Source organism: Lepus europaeus, chromosome 1 (genome assembly GCF_033115175.1).
Source record: "Lepus europaeus isolate LE1 chromosome 1, mLepTim1.pri, whole genome shotgun sequence".
NCBI lineage: Eukaryota > Metazoa > Chordata > Mammalia > Lagomorpha > Leporidae > Lepus > Lepus europaeus.
The window spans coordinates 4,098,956-4,120,204 of NC_084827.1; the positions used below are offsets into that span (position 1 = coordinate 4,098,956).

The following is a 21,249-nucleotide window of genomic DNA, read 5'->3' on the forward strand; positions in this document are numbered from 1 at the left end:
GAATATACACGTTATTATGTGTGGATTACAAGTCATCCATGTTCCTAAAACAAAAACAGAAAGAATGACCGGAGTGATCTTGTGTTTGACATTAGGTGAGACCTAACTCTTGGAATTCAAAAATCCAGATGAGTCCCATGTACAAGATGTCACAAAGAATTCATGGAACAGGAATGACAGAGGTGAGATTATAAAAGTAGTCAGAATGAAAAGATAAAGGGCTCTCTAAGGAACAGACTGAGAGCAACAGTAGTAATCAAGAAGCGATGTTTGGAAATTAACTAAAAATTGCAGTCCTTATCCACGGGAGAGAGAGACTGATTTTTCGAATGCTTTCATGAACTGAAATGAAAAAAAAAAAAAACCTGAGTTTGCATCTGATATCTTGTCATAATTATACTTTTAAAAAGACGTAAAATGAACCCAAAGAAAAGTATGAGCTTAAATTTGTGAAGGAATCAGTTGAATTTGATCCTCATTTTGAGCATGCGTGGGGGTGACTCACAGGAAATCCAGCCTCACAGAGCGAAGACAGAGTTCAGCTCCTGTGTTTGCTATGGGCAGTGCCGCGGACAGCACTCACCAGAGGAGTGATTGCCTTGTATCCAGGCAGCACTGGGGCCAAAAGTGATGATCTATGCACAGATGCTGTTAAGTCAAGAGCTGACAACTGCTTAAGTCAGACACCCAAGTGCATCTAAAATGGGTCCTACCTCCCTGAGGCCAAGGAGACTGAGAGGAAGTGACGTCACCATGAAAACCACTGTGTGGGAACAAGGGGCGCCCTCCTCCTCTCTCCTGCCCACACTGCTCTGGAGGAAGCTCCCGTCCTGCCCTGACCGCCATGGGCACCAGGCTGCTCTGCTGGGCAGCGCTCTGTCTCCTGGGGGCAGGTGAGTCCTCAGACACCATGCATTGCACTGTGGGTGTGGAGTGCACGTGTGTGTATGGTGTGTTCACGTGTGTTCATGTGTGTCTGTGTGTGTCAGTGAGGACTACGGCTGTTTTTCTACTGTGTTCCCAACTTCTGTCTCCACAGAACACACGGACGCTGGAGTCTCCCAGTCCCCCAGGCACAGGGTCACAGGGACGGGACAGAATGTCACTCTCACGTGTGACCCAGAGTCTGGTCATACTACTCTCTATTGGTACCGACAGAGCCAAGGGCAAGGCCCACAGTTGATGATGTACTTCCAAGGTAAAGATCCAGCAGACGAGTCAGGGATGCCTGGTGCCCACTTCTCCGCTAAGAGGTCTGGGGGATCCTCCTCCTCCACCCTGAAGATCCAGCCTGCACAGCCCGGGGACTCAGCCGTGTACCTCTGTGCCAGCAGCTTAGACACAGCGTGGCGCCGCCACCTCCCACCTGTTCACAAACCTCATCCTCTGTCTCCGGGCAGCTCTGAGAGACCTAAGCAGAGGGTGTGTTTGATCTCACACCTCACGTGAAATAGATTTGGAGCCCAGCCAACACTTCACGGGAAGGGACCCCGATGAACGCCTGCTACGCTGGCTGTAAATGTGCCGGCTGGGAACTACCAGGGCTTGCCAGGCACCAGGGGTCAGCTGGGCCAGCTCGGCACAACAGGGCAGGAAGTGGACGCCCCTTCTCCTACAGGGTCAAGGCAGCAGTCTGCTGCAGACTTGGGCGCTGCGCACACAAGCTGTGGTCGTGGGCAGAGGGCAGGGGCGGCCTCTGCACTGGCTCGGGCATCTGTGCTCTGGAGGTGCTGAGGTCCACCCTCAGCACATTCTTCCTCCTGAAGCCTCTGCCTTCCTGGCTGCATGGGAGCCGTCTCCACACAGCATCAGTTCCGCCTTCCTGTTTGAAGTGAGGGTCCGTGCAGCGCTTGTGACAGCAACTGAGGAGCGCAACACTGGCAATATCAGACTTCATTTCAGAGCCAGGGTTCTGGTGCAGTGGGTAACTTGTTATTTGTGACTCTGCCTTACCATGTACGAGTGCCAGTTATAGTCCTGGCTCTCTGCTATAGCCTGAGAAGGCAGCAGAAGATGGCCCAAGTCCTCGGGCCCCTGCCACCCACCAGAGAGCCCCAGATGAAATTCCTGGCTCAACCTGGATGAGCTCTCTCTATTGGACTTGTTTGGGGAGTGAACCAGCGGGTGGAAGATCTCTTTCTCTGTCTCTTCCTCTCTCTGTGTCACTCTGGCTTTCAAGTGAACAAATAAATCTTTATTAAAAAATACTTCATCATACCAACCTTAACCTTTCATTTCTTCTCATTTTTCATTTTCCACTGCTCCTGCCCGGAAGGTTTTGACTGAAGCACACTTTTAATATTGCTCCGATTTCTTCTTTTTTATCTAATTTAATCAGATTCCTAAAGATGAGGATTTTAATTGTCAGAGACTTTTGATGCTAAGTAATTTCCCCAAAGATGAGTTTTTTCACAGTCAATATCCCTTTGCTTTTGTTGTTATTCATTATAATAACAAATACATTGTTTTAATAGTGTTAGCTATAAATATGATGACAAAAGCTTCACTTATTGGCCACAAGATGGCGCTGCGGTGCCACAGGGACTCCGGTTCCAGGAAGAGCCTGGGAGAGCAGAAAGGAAGCAAAGTATTAAGCAAGACTTTGGCTTGGATCCAGTGTTGGGCAGATGTTGAAGTTTTCAGTTACAGCTTAGCTACCTACAGCTATGTGAGCAGCGGGAAGTCCCTCGACACTTTAATGAGATCCACAGTCGTAGAATTTGGGCGGGTAGTCTTGGTGTGAAGGGCAGGTGCAGACAGAGGAGCAACTGCCTCCAAGGACCCTGGGAGAGCGAGGGGGTGGTGTGTGCCCTGGTGTGAATGTGTCCTGCTGCTACTCCTCATCTTGCAGCCAGGCCCAGGGGGTGGCTGATCCTACTGAGCTCAGTCGTAGGGGGCCCTGGACCAGCAAGGGAATGCAGGGTCAGCCCTAGTGGACTGTGCATTAGAGAGGAGCTTAGGCGCTCCAGCCCTCACACTGAGATCACAGCATTTAGCTGGGAGGGCTCCTTCTTGCCCTGCCCCTGCCGTGAACGCCACACTTGGCCTCCTTGTGATAAGTTCTGGCTGCTACTGAAAAACCCTGCTAATGCGTTTCCAAGTCCTTGCTTGGTTAATGGGCTGGCCAGTCTCTTTCCCTAGCAGCTGCACACTACTTCAGTCCCCTGGGTGCTGGGGTCATCATGATGCCAAGACACAATATCCTGCATTCAGGAAAGAAGATGGTCCTGTTATGTTCTCAGTACATGAGCCATTATCCAGTGTCTGGTACCAGCAAGACGCAAGACAGGGCCAAGCCGACCCATTACGCAGGCAGTGTTGCACCCTGCACTGCGTCCACAGCACTGCACGGCCAGCTGCTCACCGCACGCGTGGAGCAGCCATGAGCTTGAGCTGAACCCTCCTCCCCGAGGTCCCCATCTCAACAGAGAGAACACTGCCCTTGGTGGAGCTCTTCCCAGATGTCCTCCATCAGGGGGCCTTGTGCAGCAGGAACCTTAGCATGAGCCAAGGTCCGGCACGTGTGAGCCTTAGAAATGCAAGCAACACTTAGTGCTATTTTGCAAAGTTTGGAACACTGTGGTCATAGTGGAAGACAGAGAAGCGGTGGCTTCCAACATGAAATTTGTATTTCATTTGCTTTTGAAGAAACAAGAACAAAGCAGATAGCACCGGATTAGGTTTGAACTGTTTAAGTGATGTGGGGTTTTGCAAGTTTAAAGAGATTACAAAAAGTCACCTTGCCGTTCATTCTATTGAATATCAAACGAGAGTCCTCTGGAGAAAAAAGTCTCAATGACAAGCTATAAAAAACACAGGTACACACAACACTGAGGGAAATGCTAGTAGACACCCAGATGAGAACACCAGCCTGCAGGATTGTGTAGGAAGAGGCCACGCACTAAGTTCCTCCCAAGACCATGTGGGCAGGGAGATTAAGGACGGAACCTGATTCTTACCATTACTTTGGCTCTGACTGACATCCATAAGCTTCTAATTTTTCTTATAAAATATCATAGAATAATGCTTCACAATTGTTTTCCTGCAGGCTGTATCCCTCCTTAGCACCCATAGGTAGGCGCCCACACCATGAGCAAGGTTTCTTGTCTGGGACCCATGAACCCCAAGACTGAGCAGGCCTCAGCTGGGCATGCCTGGGGGTCCAAATCCCCTGTGTCTATGCTGGGCCCAAGCACACCCCTGCAAGGCTGACAGCGGAGTGTGCTGTCTCACTAGGACCCAGCACGCAGAGACCGGAGCAGCCTGCTGGCTTGGCGGAAAATCAATTCACTGATTGGTCAGTCTGAGAGCTGAGCCGAAGCTGAACGGTCAGACTGACGAAGGCCCACTCTCACGACGTACGACGTTGTTAGCTTCACGTGGATCATGGAATGATAGCAGAGCCTTGAGGATTTGTTCCCCACGTTTTGTTCATCTGCAGCTTTCATTCAGCAATCAATTCTCAGCTATTTCGCAGCAAACTTGTCACTCCAGCTTATTTGGATCCAAATTTGGGTGTTGTGTATTTTAGTCATTGAGTCCATCTCACATTTCAATATTTCATGTAGACTTCTGCGTGGTCACATCTGCTTATTTTTGTGTGATAAATTCCTAAATTGGATTGTATAACAGAAGCATAAATTTGATTCCCATCACTTATGCAATATTTATGTGCTTTTTAGTAATATGTTATTGATGTATAAGTAACAGTCAGATGCTTGATAGATTTAGACAAGTGCGCACACCAGTGCAATCCTAACTGAAATCAAAATATAGAGCATGTACATCACCCAGAAGGTTCCTCTCGGTTCCTTTCCAATTTCTTTTTTTTTAATTAATTTATTTATTTGAGAAGTAGAGGAGAGAAAGGTCTTCCATCACTGGTTCACTCCCCAAATGTCCGTAGCGGCTGCGGCTGAGCAGATCCGAAGCCAGAAGCCAGGAGCCTCCTCTGGGTCTCCCACGTGGGTGTAGGGGCCCTGCACCTTCTACTGCTTTCCCAGGTGCATTAAGAGGGAACTGGACCAGAGGTGGAGCAGCCTGGATTTGAACTGAAGCCCATATGGGATGCCAGCACTGCAGGCTGTGGCTTTACCTGCTGCGCCACCAGGCCTGCCTTTTCTCTTTCTTACAGCTGCCTTTTGATGAGCTGAAGTTTAATTCATAGTTTTTTCTCTTTATGAAGTCTAGTCTATGTTTTTGCATGGTTAGTGTCCATCCTAGGACAATGTTGTCTGTCCCCAGGTGTCAGTCATTCCCTTCCTTCACTTGGCCCAGTGTTCCACTCTCATGCGTCTTTTCCTTAGTCTTGTTGTCCAGAAATGCTCCACCACCAAAATCACAAACGGACCTCTCACTCTACCCAGAGTCGATCCTATCATCCGACCTCTGACACTGGACCCTCACCCTCTACCCAGAGTGGACTCCTATCATCCGACCTCTGACACTGGACTTCCCACTCTACCCAGAGTCGATCCCTAACATCTGACCTCTGACACTGGACCCTCACCCTCTACCCAGAGTGGACTCCTATCATCCGACCTCTGACACTGGACTTCCACTCTACCCAGAGTGGATCCCTAACATCTGACCTCTGACACTGGATCCTCACTCTACCCAGATTGGATCCCTATCATCTGACCTCTGACACTGGATCCTCACCCTCTACCCAGAGTGGACTCCTATCATCCGACCTCTGACACTGGACTTCCCACTCTACCCAGAGTGGACTCCTATCATCCGACCTCTGACACTGGACTTCCCACTCTACCCAGAGTCGATCCCTAACATCTGACCTCTGACACTGGATCCTCACCCTCTACCCAGAGTGGACTCCTATCATCCGACCTCTGACACTGGACTTCCCACTCTACCCAGAGTGGATCCTATCATCCGACCTCTGACACTGGACCCTCACCCTCTACCCAGAGTGGACTCCTATCATCCGACCTCTGACACTGGACTTCCCACTCTACCCAGAGTCGATCCCTAACATCCAACCTCTGACACTGGACTTCTCATTCTCTACCCAGATCCGACCTCTGACACTGGATCCTCACTCTACCCAGAGTGGATCCTATCATCCGACCTCTGACACTGGATCCTCACCCTCTACCCAGAGTGGACTCCTATCATCCGACCTCTGACACTGGACTTCCCACTCTACCCAGAGTCGATCCTATCATCCGACCTCTGACACTGGATCTTCACCCTCTACCCAGAGTGGATCCCTAACATCCAACCTCTGACACTGGACTTCTCATTCTCTACCCAGATCCGACCTCTGACACTGGACTTCTTACTCTACCCAGAGTGGATCCCTATCATCCAACCTCTGACACTGATTCTCACCCTCTACCCAGAGTGGATCCCTATCATCCGACCTCTGACTTTGGATCCTCACCCTCTACCCAGAGTGGATCCCTATCATCCAACCTCTGATACTGGATCCTCACTCTACCCAGAGTGGATCCCTATCATCCGACCTCTGACACTGATCCTCACCCTCTACCCAGAGTGGATCCCTATCATCCCATCTCTCTACCCAGCGTCAATCTCTATCATCCCACCTCTGACACAGGAGCTTGCCACCCATGGGCAGTCATCTTTTATGCCCTGTTCTCTAGGGAACAGTCAGGGGCACAGCTGTTTGGATATGTACGGAAGATGGCTTCTGGAGGGAGCATCACAGAGTCTACCTCGTGTATGGAGCAGACACTCCAGGCTGCAGCCTTCCTGGGGCGGGGGGGTGCAGGGTGATTCCTTAGAGGGCTCTGGACTCTAAGTCCCCGAGTCACACTTCCTTTTCACATAACTCACTTCTCCATGCTTCTGCTGACTCAGAACAAGGTCACAACTTTTTTTGTTGTGATTGCAGAATTTCAAATTGCGCTACCTCTGAGAGAATGCTAGAGCTTGTGTTATTTTTTGAAGGCAAAATAAATCCTCCAAGGCTCAGGTTCCCTTGTGCGGTCTACTAGGGCTTCCGCAGGACTGAGAAGGGAGAGTAACGGTATTACTTACTAAGGTGTGGCAGGGTTAGGGGCTAAGGTAAGTGGCAGCTCTTTTCACATTGGCCTACAATAGAGCAGAGGATGTGGGTTCTGGGCAGCTGGGGGCTGGGGCTTTGGGAGAAGACTGACTACAAGGTGGTGTGCCCTCTGGTGGACAAAAGCAGCTGAGACATGCATTCTGTTAAGGGATCCAGGGCATGGATACTGAGAACCAGGGCAGTCGCCTTTCCTACCTCCACCTGCTCTCCTGCCCTCGCCCACCATAAGCTGAGTTCACTGGGGAGGGAGAGAAAGAGGAGGCAGTTAATGTGATCCCCTGGGGCAGCCCCTCCATGCAGGGTGATCTGGAGGGATAAACGTGACCTACCCAGGGCGCTGCATCCCACAGTGGCTCACTCTGTGCTGCGAGCTGACCAGAGTGTGCAACTGTGTCTGAGGAATCTTTACCCTCGTAAGTCACAGACAACCCGGGCTGCCTTCACCAGGTCTGATGGGCTCTGTGTTGGTGACTTTGCATCAGGATCACTAGGGGAAGGCAGGGATTGCAGCCAAGGAGAGGAAAACAGAGAAACCTTGGTGTGAACCCAGCATCAGGAAGACCATATGAGGGCCCTGAGCAGAGCTGGTATGAGCTGGTGTGAGTTCCGGCAGCCAGCATTGCAAGCAGAAAGTGGGGGGGGAGGGGGAGAGGAAGATGGGGTCTCCTGGTCCCTGGGGCAGTGCAGGCTGAGCCTCATCTAGGAACCTTTCGGCTTTAGCCATTACTGCCTGTGTGGAGCCCGGGGTGCGGGGAGCCCTGGACCCCAGCAGGCCTGAAGGAGGAAGATACCAGAACATCGTCATCACAAGATGATCCCCCAATCAGAAAAAGACGGGGCAGGAACTCAACTCTTCCCCAAAGAGACCAACCTCCAGCACAGGAGATAGTGCTGTCTTTACCCTGCTGTGCTATGGGCTCCAGGCTCCTCCCCTGGGCAATGCTTTGTCTCCTGGGAGCAGGTGAGCCCTGGGGACAAGCAGAGTGTCCCCACCCCACTCTGAGCTCGCTGACTCCTCAATCCTCTACTCCCCTTGGAGTTGCACCCCCACGCTCTCTCCTGTGCTCATCTCTGTCTGCTTTTCCCACAGGCCCAGTGGAGGCAGGAGTCACACAGACGCCAAGACACCTGATCAAAGCAAGAGGGCAGCAAGTGTCGTTGAGATGTATCCCTCACTCTGGACACTCCAGTGTGTCCTGGTACCAACAGGCCCCGGGTCAGGGCCTCCAGTTACTCTTCACGATTTATGAGTATGTGCAGAACGCAAAAGGAAACTTCCCTGACAGATTCTCAGCACTCCAGTTCCAGAACTACGACTCCGAGCTGAATGTGAGCGCCTTGGACCTGGGGGACTCAGCTGTGTACCTCTGTGCCAGCAGCTTGGCACAGCCCCGCGGAGTCCCCAGCGCTCTGTGCACAAACCACCTGCCTGAGCTCTGACTGCAGGAGCCTGGGAGCCTCCATCCAGGCTCTGCACTTTCTCGGGATGTCTTTAGTTGTTACAAAGGCACTTCCTGTGTCCCGCTGAGCTCGCAGCAACAAAATCTCCAATTCCCTCGCCAGCACTCAATGTTTCTACTTCTCCCACAGAATCTTCTTAGAGCTTGTGTAACCTCACTAGAAGAATGAAACTGAGCCCCTGATGTGTAGTGAATTCTTTGTACACACTGGGTGTTCTAAAGCTTTGTGGCAAGCATGCAAGTCAAATAGTCTTATACCCACTCTATAGATGAAAAACTCGGGGATGCTAAGTCATTTCCCCAGTGTCTAACAGTTTGCAAAAAGGAGCACTGACAGATGAACCTGTGTGTGTTTTCTTTTTTCTTGAATTTTTTTTTCATTTTATTTGAAAGGCAGGCATAGAGACAAAAAGAGAATCAGAGTCAGAGAGAGCAAGAGAGAGAGAGAGAGAGAGAGAGAGAGAGAGATCTTCCATTGTCTATTAGTTCTCTTCTCAAATGCCTACAAGTAGCCAGGACTTGGTCAGGCAAAGACCAGGAGGCAGGAACTCAACCCAGGTCTCCCACGTGGGTGGCAGTGGCAGAATCGACTATTGGAGCCAACACCTGATACCGTCAACAGTGCACGTTAGCAGGAAGCTGGAACTGGAAGCAGAGCCAGCATTCAAACTACAGCAATATGGGATGCGGCATCCCAAGCGATGCTTTAACTGCTTTGCCAAACACCTTCCCCTTGTCCGTATTTATGAAGACAATGCATCTTCCATGTACCCAGTTCTTCGGTTGCCCCCTCTGTATCCTGAACAGTTCAAGGGAGACCCCAGCCAGCCCTCCTGTGTCCAGCCGGACAGCAGTGGAAAGCTCAAACATCAGCCTGTTGTTATTGGGACCCCTTACTGGCAACTTTGAGGAATGTACAATTTCACACTGATCTTTTATCGTTTATCTACTTCCTTTGTGTTTTTCCCAGTCTTTAGCATATGTTTTCATTTTTATGGTGCGTTTCAATGTACAGGAGTTTAACACAACTGAAATTATAAATAACTTTCTTTGTATCTCTACTAAAAGAGTTTCTCTCTCTCTCTCTCTCTCTCTCTCTCTCTCTGTTATATTTAGTTTGTTCTAGTAAAGGCTAAATTTTACTTTTCACAATTAGGAATAAGTGCACCTAAAATACATTTCTATGTAAACAATGAGTAGGGACCTGAGGATGACAGGACACATATGCTCAGTTTGGAAGAAACAGCCTGTAAATAGAGATTTCTAAGGTGGTAGACTGAAGATGCTGCTGGAAACACAGATGGCGAGTAAACAATTCAGGATCTTGTGGGCCTTCGCCTCACAGAGGAGACCAGATGGTGACAGTTATGACTGTAACTTGAAGGACAGTAGAGGGTAGGGGCGGGGACAGAGGGCAGAGGCGGAGTCACTGACAAGCGTGGACGGTGATATCACCTGTTGACGCCACCAAGAGCCAGCTCTTATTTACCCAATGCACACACACACACAAGGAAGCACTCCCTTCATTCTTGTGTTCCCCCAATCCTAGCACGGCCACCAGCCTCACTGTTGCGTGGTCCTTCACCTCCCAGGGGCAGGAGAGTCACGCAAAGCCCTTGACCTGGGCTCACCAAGCCTGTACTTCACACGTCTTGTATCAGGACCCTCCTTGCCACTGGCTCAGAGTCAACTTCCTCTATCAGAGAGCCCACGGATGCTGGAATGGCCCAACATAGGAGAGAACAAAAGCAGGACAGAAAACAGCCCTGAGATAGCCATCGTTATTGTCCATGACTGCACACACAGCTATCAACAGGACCTGGACCTGGGCTAGTGCTGGTCCCTCACTGCACACACAAAGGAGAAAGGTCCACTGGGCCCTGGCTGTCTCAGAGTTCCAGATGACTCCTAGACCCCTGTGTCCCTTTGCTCTCACATTCACCCCAGACACAAGGCTCAGAAAAGATGTGGGGGTCCTTGTCTTCATGACCCCACAACCCAGTTGGGGGACCATGTTGTCCCATGGAGTCTCTCCCAAGCAGTACAGTGCGGGGTCCTCAGACCCCTGTGCAGCCCTGAGAGTTCAAAACTCTGTGTAGGTCCTTCCCCAGGTCAGTCTTGGCTAGGTGAGGGGATGCACCGACACAGCAATGTGAGAGGGTCCCACTTCACTTCCACGCCCTTCCACAGCTCTTCCAGCTAAGCTACCTTGGCTCTGGCTACAGAAGAAGTCTCTTTTGCTCAGCTGTTCATGGAATGAGCAGACTACAGACAGCACACTCCTATACTCTCTTCCTTGTTGCCCTTCCACGACCCTACCTCACCAGCCCCATGCTCATCTCAGTCTCCAGCTTTTTCTTCCATGGAATCTGCTCCTGGTTGAATTCCCTGGCCCTGCACCCTCATCTCTGCCTCTACCTTGCAAGCCTCAGTTTAATTATTCCTCACGGGCATCTTGTTCCTCCCTTCTAAGGGTTGCCCACTTGCAGGCATGAGTCAACACCAAAGGGCTTTCCTTTCTTATTCTCCTTGTCTCATATCTCAGTCTAACCTCCACCACTTCCCTAAGAATTGTTTTACTAAGCCACATCCCCTTGGGATACGAGCTCAGAGCTCATAATACGCAAGAACTGGGCATGGTTGTCATTTTACACGCATTAGTTTGACTTCTCTTGTGCCCTGTACTGTAAACCTCATCAATGTAAGGGCTGTGAATGCTTTCCTTTTCTATTTTATTGCCGGCACCAACGACAGGCCCGGGTACTAGTAGGCAATCTTTAAAGAGAGGATGAATAATTAAAGACCCTCTAGATTCTCATTAGGTCACCCCAGAAGTTTGGATACATTTCCTAGGAACTTCCGTCACTTTGTCTCTTGAGATCAGGTGAGTCTTGGTAACAGAGGAGAAAGCCTAACTTGGATGTATGGTTGGATCTCAAGGTTTTCTGCAGAGCTGAGCATCATATCTCCTGGTCTCATCTTCTCCTTCCCTCTCCTCCCCTCAAAGGCCGACTCAGGTTTAGAGTCTCCTAGACATAGGGCACCAAGGCACTGGCAATGTTAATTACAAACATAATAGCAAATAACAGTCTCAAAAAGTGACAGGTGCAAAACAAATGGCTTCTCTGATCCATAAGGGAAAGTTTACCCCAACACAATTATCTCCTGGATGGCCTGGAAGCGGTGAGGTTTGCTCGCTAGAACTGCACCATGGATGTCCACTTGCATGTTATAGGGGGCAATGCCTGAATCACATAGTGGAGGCGCACCTGCTTCCTGCTGTCCACCCACAGCCCGATCACGTGGCAGGGCGCTGAGCAGAGCCCTGTACTTGTCCCCTCTTTCATCAGATAGGAAAGGCCAATTATAACATCAGAGGCCCCATTTATAGAGTGAGGCCACGTGTTAGCCTTGAAGAATGCGAAGGGTCACTCTGGGTGAAACGATAAAACGTGTGATCACCTAGGACAGCCCAGGGTGTAGACCAAAGCCCCAGTTTTGTCCGAACGATTCACATTCATGCTTCACAGACTAATGCAGTTTCAGCTCCTTAGGCGGTGAAGACCAAAAATAGACGAGTTCTTTCAAAGACTTGAACCTTAAGAGATTGAAGTCAGAACATCTTCCCTAGGGGCAACAGCTCTTCCCACCCATTTGTGAAAGTTGTTGTGGAGAAAGCCGGGATTTGTTGAAATGCCCCGGAGTCGCGTTGCAACTGACCTGGTAATAATACCGCTGCTTGAAGTGCAACCAAAGACAAGTGTTTCTGGAGCCTCAACGTTATAAAAATGGAACTCCTAGTGACGGGAAAGGCACTAGAAGGTGCTCCCTTGCCGTCTGGCTTGGATAGGGAATTCTTTAACCTCTTCGAGAACAAGAAGTCCACTTCCCCACGGTGGTCAGGCCTGCAGAGGTAGAAGTTCTATTAGTTCATAGTCAGCATAAACTGACGTCCACATCAATTGCACTGACCTCATAACTCACCCACTCACCCACGGCAGTCCAGCAATGGGCATCAGGACCCTGAGCTCTTTTTTTTCTTCTTACAGGCAGGGTGAACAGTGAGAGAGAGAGACAGATAGAAAGGTCTTCCTTTTCCGTTGGTTCACCCCCCAGTGGCCGCTGCAGCTGGTACGCTGCGCCGATATGAAGCCAGGAGCCAGGTGCTTCCTCCTGGTCTCCATGCGGGTGCAGGGCCCAAGCACTTGGGCCATCCTCCACTGCACTCCTGGGCCACAGCAGAGAGCTGGACTGGAAGAGGAGCAACTGGGACAGAACCGGCACCCCAACTGGGGCTAGAACCCTGAGTACCAGCGCTGCAGGTGGATGATTAGCCCACTGGGCCACGGCGCCAGCCAGACCCTGAGCTCTTTACACCAATTTGTTTTAAGAAAATGAGCCTTTATCAGGTGTCCCATGGCCAGAGTCTTTGTTTCTTTCTTTTCATTTTTTTGGGAACAGATTTACTTATTTATTTATTTGACAGGCATGGTGACAGAGAGGGGCAGGGAAGGAGAAAGAGAGAGAGGTCTTTCACATGATTGTTCACTCCCCAAATGGCTGCCATAACCAGGGGCAGCCCTGGTCAAAGCCAGCAGCCAGGAACTCCATCCAGGTCTCCCACATGGGTGGCAGGGACCCAGACATTAGGCAATCATGCACTGTTTTACCAGGTACACAGTGCTAATAATGGTGCCAGAAGACACATGGCTGGCTTGCTTCTTGGGGAATGAAGTGGGAGCCACTGGATTACTGAAGGTCGAGGGCGGTGAAGTTAGGACCATTTGGGGTTGTCGGTCTTCCCTCCACTCAGTACCAGGGATAGTGGAGTGTGCGTCCTACAGCCACAGGAAGGGCACATGGCGCTGGCCACGTGGAGGTCCTGGAAGTGGCTGGCCAGGGCCGTGCACCAGCAGAGCTAGCTTTGTATTCTGTCACAAGATGCAGCAGAGGCACAGGAGGACGAACTAGGGAGGGTGCTGCATGTGCAGCTGTTGTTAAAATGAGGAGGGGAGGAGAAGCAACGGTGATCACTTCGAACGTGTGAGGGCCAGAGGAAAGTCATGCTAGCAGAGACCCACGCCCACTCTCGTCAGTGTTGCTTTGTATGTGGTTGGGAACTTATTTTACAGGTGAAATAACTAGACTGCTCCTTCACCTTGCAAATGCTGGTGATAAAGGGAGAAATGGTGAGGCTGGAGAAGACCTGTTTCTTTAATAAACAACTTAGTGTTCAGAGAGAAACTGTCAGGGCCAAAATCAGGTAAATTCACAGACGAAATAATGACAGAGGAATTTTGTCTTGTTTGGATTTGCAGAGAAAGAGGCACAAGCTATGGACAGAATGAAAGAGGGAGTGGAGGAACACAGCAGTGAAGCCACAGGGCTTCAAAGACCAGGGACATCTAACACCGATTCCAAGTCATTTGTGAGGCTATAATACAAACTCTGCTTCCTTATCTCAAATGTTTAATACCTCAAACACAGGTGCAAGCCTACATAAGTTCTTTTTTTTGTAAATGAAAGGTAAGTCGTTGTGTTAAATGCTAACGAGAAGTCTATCTTATAAAGCTCTATCTTATAAAGTCTATCTTATAAATGCAGTTGTTATAAGGTCTTGCCAATTCTGGCATTTTCTACCTTGGCAGCTTGGTGGCGAGGTAAGAGGTGAGGGCACTGACAGTGGTGAGTGTTGATCAGTAAGTGAGGAGGACTCCATACTCTGCCATGAAATATATTGTCCTGGACAGGAATCAGAGCTCTAATATTGCCTTCTACTTTCTTTTGCCTTCTGTCATCTCAAAGCCAATTTCCTATAATTAAGGAGTCAGGGAGATGGAGGATCCCAAAGAAATCAAACTTTGCTGCTTAGTTCAGTAGGGCAGAGGAACGTGGCAGATGGTGCCGGAGCTGGGTCTAGAGCCTACCAACACCCAGAAATGGACAGTGTGCTCAGAGAATAGACAAAGTTAAAATCCCAGGGTGGTCTTAGGAGCACCAGGCGAACTGCACATCGACTTTTCCCCAAAGACACAGTGAAATTGGCTCACTTTAATTATGATGGCCAGGACCTCCAGAACTGAAATGGGTTTGGCTTGCTGGCCATTTGCAAACTCTGGACTTTAGTCATTCCCATAAATGACCTCTTCTAGACAGTGAACTTACAATTAACATTGACCTGCTTTGTGGGTTTCTTTTATGGGGGTTGGGATCAAGACTGCTCCCTGTTCCTCAAGTATAGATGAAGTGCTACTGGCCACGTAAGGGAAGGATTAGAGGGAGCAGAAGGTGTTCTGTGTCAGACAACTGTGAAGTCAGCAGCAGGGTCGAGTGAAAACTATTTCAGATTTATGTGTGTGTAGAGGGGTGGAACCTCCTATGGAAGTAGGGCTGAGACTTGAGGACAAGGTTACCCCTGATGACACCAAGCAGTTTGAGCGAAGGATGAGAGAGGTTCCCGAGAAAACGACAGGTAACAAAACCCTGTGCTGGGTTCCTGAATCAAGCAGATGGCTTGCAGCGCCATGAGTGTGCTGAATGCATGGGTTAAACCTAAAACCTTCACCACAGGATGGCCAGGTGTTTTGGGACCTGCAGATGTCTTTGAACTTCATTAAGATCCCATGTTAGCTACAGATTTAATGAGCAGCACGGACACCGAGGGGAGATTCTCAAGTCCATCCTTATCTCCAGAGCCCGGTAAGGGCAGCACAGCGACTCAGAGAGCCACCACAAAGGCTGGGAGACCAAGGCTCCACTTTGCATCCTGTGTGCCTCTCTCTTCACTGCTGCTGCACAGGAGGCCGTGGGGAAGAAAGAACTGAACCCTTCCCACCCAAGAAGACGGAAGCAGGGACAGCATCTCCCAGGACACACATCCACCGGGCACAGGGAGGTGAGGTGCCCAGCCTTTTGTCCCTGCAGCGCCAGCGTTATGAGACGTCCTCTGCCTGCTCAGTGCTCGGTGGGATGGAGTTCTTTCCCTAGGTCCGTCTTTGTTTCTCAAGACCAGGTGCCTGTGCACGCACTTACAGGACTCTGCTCTGAGCACACCAAGAATCAGATACTTAGAAACCCTTGGCTCTGTATTTCAAGTGACGATTTCATTCTTAGAGCTCTGAGGAAGTGACATTTGCCTCTGTTCAACTGTCCTGTCTCCCGGGAGCAGGCAGTTCCAGACATGCTTGGGGAAATTTCTACCTCTGTAGCTGCTGTAGCTCAATTCCTGAGCATCTCCCACGTAGCGTGGACATAGTGTCTCCAGCTTCCATCCCCTCCATAAGTGCCTAGGGTGTTCACTTACACAGGCTTGTGGGAAGCAGGTGACAGGAGAGCGATAGTAATAGATGAGAATAGTCTGTGTTCCAGGGCATCATCTAGTAGAAGCAGCAAAATGTGAAAAAACATAAGCACCTGGGGTCAGCACCCTGGCACAATGGGTTAATCCTCTGCTTGCGGTGCCGGCATCCCACATGGGCGCCGGTTCTAGTCTAGGCTGTTCCTCTTCCCATCCAGCTCTCTACTATGGCCTGGGAAAGCAGTAGAAGATGGCCCAAGTCCTTGGGCCCCTGCACTTGTGTGAGAGACCCGGAAGAGGCTCCTGGCTCCTGGCTTCAGACTGGTGCAGCCCCAGCCATTGCAGCCATCTGGGGAGTGAACCAACAGAAGGAAGACCTTTCTCTCTGAATCTCCCTCTCACTGCCTGTAATTCTACCTCTCAAATAAATAAATAAAATATATTTTAAAAAACCATAAACACCAGTTGTATACTACTGTGACTGAGAATTTCTGAGGTGAAGGCGCCTTGGTATCATCCAAGCTGGTCTGGCCGACACTCACTATGCAGACAGGACAACACCCTGCTTTGTTTACCATGGCTTTGTAACAGTTCTTGGTAACTGATCATCTAGTTCCTCAACCTCCTTTCCCTTTATCAAGGATTCTTAATTGCTCTTGACTCTTTTATATACACTTTATATTTACATAAATTTACATATCTATATGCAAATAAATTTTCTATATTCCATATAAATCTTAGAATCAGCTTGCCAAATTCATCAAGAATAATAAAAGTCTATGGAGAGGTTCTTTTTTTTTTCTTTTGCTTTTTGTTTCTAAGCAACTTAAGGGTATTAGAGAACAAAGCTAAGAATATTCATAGGAGTACTAAAACATGTGACCCCCTCAAATATAAAATACACAGCATCTGACATGTAATCAAAGACTGCAGGGATACAAAGAAGAAGGAAAATCTGTCATGGTAGAGGAGAAAAATTAATCAGTAGAATCCAACCCAGTAAAGACAGATGGGTAGACAAGGTTATTAAAAACCTGTTGTAACTGTAGTCCATGTGTTCAAACTCTTGCAGACACAGGAAGATATAAGAATTTATTTAACAAGCTTTTAAAGATAAAAGTCAGAATGTTTGTGATGATGAAAAATATACTGGATGGAATTAGGAGATTAGATATTAAAGGAGAAAAAATAATGAACTGATGATAAAACAGTGAATAATTTTTACTGAAAAGTGATCCCTGTTAAATATAACAGTGGGAATAAGAGAGGGAGGTGATGTACAATTTGGCACATGCTCAATCGGACTGGCCCCAAATGGTGGAGTTAGAAACGTGCCAGGGGATTCCAATACAATCCCATTAAGGTGGAATGTACCAATGCCATCTCACTAGTCCAAGTGATCAATTTCAGTTCACAATTGATCACACTGATAGGTCTAAGAGTCAAAGGGATCACACAAACAAGACTAGTGTCTGCTAATACTAACTGATAGAATCAAAAAGGGAGAGAACGATCCAACATGGGAAGTGGGAGACACAGCAGACTCATAGAATGGCAGATGTCCTAAACAACACTCCGGCCTCAGAATCAGCCCTTAAGGCATTCGGATCTGGCTGAAGAGCCCATGAGAGTATTTTAGGCAAGGAAAGCCAAGACACTCTGGCCAAAAAAAATATATATACTTAATATATACTAAATCAATCTTCTGTATATAAAGATAATTGAAAATGAATCTTGATATAAATAGAATGGGAGAGGGAGCAGGAGATGGGAGGAGTGCGAGTGGGAGGGAAATTATGCGGGGGGGGGGGGAGGGAGCCATTGTAATCCATAAACTGTACTTTGGAAATTTACATTTACTAAATAAAAAAAAAACAGTGAATAATTCACAATGGCACAGAGCAGAGGGCTTCAATGAGTGAAGGGGTGACTTTAACCTAATACATCATTGGAGGTGCCAAAAACAAATTTTACAATTTAAATTTCTTTAAAATATAATTTTTCACACAAAAATAACTACAACATGGCACAAGGTGGGTAATATACATAAAAATAAAACCTATAAACATAGTAGCATAAAGACAGGAAGGAGCTATATCAATAAATATACCACATAGGGTTTTCACAATCTTTGCAAAGTCACTTTAAAGTAGACCATATTTCAATAGAGTTGTTTACTACCGACACAAGAGCAACCACTAGAATCACAAGGTGCAGAGTTACAGCTAATAAGTCAACAAAGGTGGACAGAATTAGAAAAGCGCTCAGCTAATCCACCAGATGGCATCAAGAAAAGGAACAGCAAAGAGACTGACAAACAGAAATGAACATAACCAGGTCAAACAATCGCATTAACTATGAACCATCTACACACCCTGATGAACGTGCACAGGAGCGAGTGTCTCTTCTAGCAGTTAGGTGTCTGCATCGCACACCGGAAGGCCTGGGTTTGATTCCACACTCCAGCTCCTGACTCCAGCTTCCTGCCAATGCAGACCTCGAGAGGCAGTGATAATGGCTGAAGTGATTGCCAGAAGCTAACAATGCTGTTTAAAGTGATAACAAACTGATAATATCCAGTGACACGAGACATATGAAATCCAAATTTCAGCATCCATAAAACAAGTTACACTGGAACACATCTTCACCCGCTCGTTTATGTGCTTGTACCACACGGACAAAATTGAGTAGTTGGGACAGAACACACAGTGTACAGAACATAGGATATTTTCCCTTTACAGAAATTGCGGACCCTTGCCATAAAAATTCAAATGAGGGGCTCAAAGTCCTCTGTGATGGCAACAGCAGAATCTTAAAGATCTGGAAGAGGGGCCGGCACCATGGCACTGTAGGTTAATCCTCCACCTGCGGCGCCAGCATCCCATATGGGCACCAGTTCTAGTCCTGGCTGCTCCTCTTCCGATCCAGCTCTCTGCTGTGGCCTGGGAAAGCAGTAGAAGATGGCCCAAGTCCTTGGGCCCCTGGAACCACGTGGGAGACCCAGAAGAAGCTCCTGGCTCCTGGCTTTGAATCGGCGCAGCTCCGGCCGTTGCGGCCATTTGGGGAGTGAACCAACGGAAGGAAGACATTTCTCTCTGTCTCTCCCTCTCACTGTCTGTGACTCTACCTCTCAGGTAAATAAATAAAATCTTTAAAAAAAAGATCTGGAAGAAGGACAGCAGATGTTCTTCCTGACTGTGCAGTAAAAGGAAAGTAAATGCTGTAGCTATTAAAAATATTAGGGAAGGTGCTATGGTGCAGTGGGCTAAGCAGTTGCTTGGGACACCTGCATGCCATCTTGGAGTGCCTGGTTTGAGTCCTGGCGACTCTGCTTTTGATGCAGCTTCCTGCTCATGCATCCTGTGTGGCAGAAAATGATGGCTCAAGTAGCTGGGCCCCTGCCACCCATGTGGGAGAGCCAAATGCGGTTCTGGGCCCCTGGTTTCAGCCTGGTCCAGCCCTGGTTATTACAGGTATTTGAGAGTGAACCAGCAGATGAGGGAGCCCTCACTTGCTCTCTCTTTTTATTTCTCTCTTTTCCTATATTTCCCTGCCCCTCAAATAAATATAATAAATTATTTTTAAAAGCCCTTTCTGTCTTAAGAACAAGCTGAATTTGTGCAAGTTAACTTGACAGCAGTAAAGACTGCGCTGTGCCCTGGCCAAGTCAGAAAGCACTCAACAGAGATACAGCCCAGGGATGGCACTGGCCACTTGAGGGCACTGTGGGTCCACTGAGTGAGCAGCTGATGGTGCTGTCTGGGAGCAGGAGAGTGAGGAGAGGCGGTCTCGGCTTGGTGCCTGCATCAAGGATAATACGTGGTGATCCAGAGGCTGTCCTGGGGCAGGACAGTCTTCGCCCACCCATTCACCTGCACAGGTGTTTGTCACTGCTGGGGCATGAACTGCAGCCTTGCGTGGCTTGAGACGTCTCTAGGGGTTGATGTTGGAAGGAGTGTGGTGGAGCAGCCTGTATGCCCAAGCCGGTGCAGACAGAAGGGCACCAGCCTCAGAGGAAACTGAGAGAAGCTGTGGGGCTGCATGTCTACTCCATCCCACCTTGCCTAGCCCAGCACAGCCAGCTCCCCTGCCCTGGAAGGCCATGGTCAGCTGAGTGCATCCAGGGATGCCAGTGTCTACGTCACGGGCAAACCCTCCCATTAGAGAACAGGGAGGAGCAAAGCACCTGCTCTCTCGTCGCAGGGGACCAGCGCCCTGAGTGAGGAGATACCTCGTCCCGTTTTGCTTTCCTTCGCCTGGGGCCCCAGGCTCCTCTGCTGTGTTACCCTTTCGCTTGTGGGAGTAGGTGAGCCTTCAGCACGGGTGGGAAATTCCCAAATCCATGGCTTTTCACAGCTGTTGGAATATCATCTTCTCCCAGTGGGCAGCAGGTCTTTAATTCTGTCTCCTTCCTCCACAGGCTCACTGAACATTGGAGTTATCCAGTCCCTGAGACACCTAATCAAAGGAAAAGGTGGAAACTCCAGTCTGAAATGCTCTCCCACCCCAGGACACAACACTGTGTCCTGGTACCAGAAGCTTCCGGAAGAGGGCCCCCATTTTCTCATTCAGTATTTGGAAACGATGCAGAGAGAAAAAGGAAACATCCCCGACCGGTTCTCAGCTCAGCAGTTCCAGGACTATCACTCTGAGCTCAACGTGAGCTTCTTGGAGCCGGGGGACTCAGCCTTGCATCTGTGCGCCAGCAGCTTGGCACAGCCCTGTAGTGTTACTGGCTTTCTGTACCCAAACTTTCTGTCTCAGCTGAAGATGTAAGAAGGTGAAGGAGGGGGGCAGGTTGTCACTCCAGGCATAGCCAGGCCCCGAGGATGCTTCTAGCTCTTTTCTAACCCTCTCTCTGCCTTGCTGAGCTCGGACAGAGCACTCCCGAATACTGAGGCCGCAGGTCCAGGGGATGGTCTGCCATTTCTGCCAGCACCTTCCAATCCTCAGGAAACGGTAGGAGCCCCACTGTGCACAGCAGTGTGGGCGTTCACTGAGGGTTTAATGCAAGGGTAGACATTAGAGGAAGCACTGCATCAACAAGGACCTCAGAGCACCACTGTGCAGGTAGAGAGCTGCAGCGTGCGGACGTTCCTAACATTTCACGTCTCTAAGCATCGGAGTCAGGAGCCCTGCTGTCTCTCTGCTCCTCCAGAATCAAGTTTCTCCCACGTCTCCACCATGTGCCTGGTTTTGTTCACTAAGATGTAGCACAGAGCCGCCTATTCTATTGGATGACTGACCTATGGGCTGTGGTTTATTGCCTGCCAATCCAGGACACATCATTTCAGCCAGAGATGATCCTGTTACAGTTCCAAGATGAGGTTATGTTTCCATGGATAGAAAATCTATGACTGAGTAATAGCTAAGTAATTAAAAAGTGAATGAAAAGGAGGTACTCATCATGAATGCTTATCTTCACAAAGAAGATACTGTCA

At 49.0% G+C, this 21,249-nt stretch overlaps 2 gene segments (V, D, J or C); both read left to right on the forward strand.

Moving 5' to 3' along the window:
- Window positions 1–843: 843 nt before the first annotated feature.
- Window positions 844–8,491, forward strand: LOC133761840 (T cell receptor beta variable 5-1-like). The segment is given in 3 exon segments: window positions 844–893; window positions 1,040–1,198; window positions 8,142–8,491. Coding segments are annotated over 3 exon segments (558 nt in total).
- Window positions 8,492–14,889: 6,398 nt separating this feature from the next.
- On the forward strand, window positions 14,890–20,584 carry LOC133761843 (T cell receptor beta variable 13-like). The segment is given in 2 exon segments: window positions 14,890–14,983; window positions 20,229–20,584. Coding segments are annotated over 2 exon segments (450 nt in total).
- The last annotated feature ends 665 nt before the right edge of the window (window positions 20,585–21,249 follow it).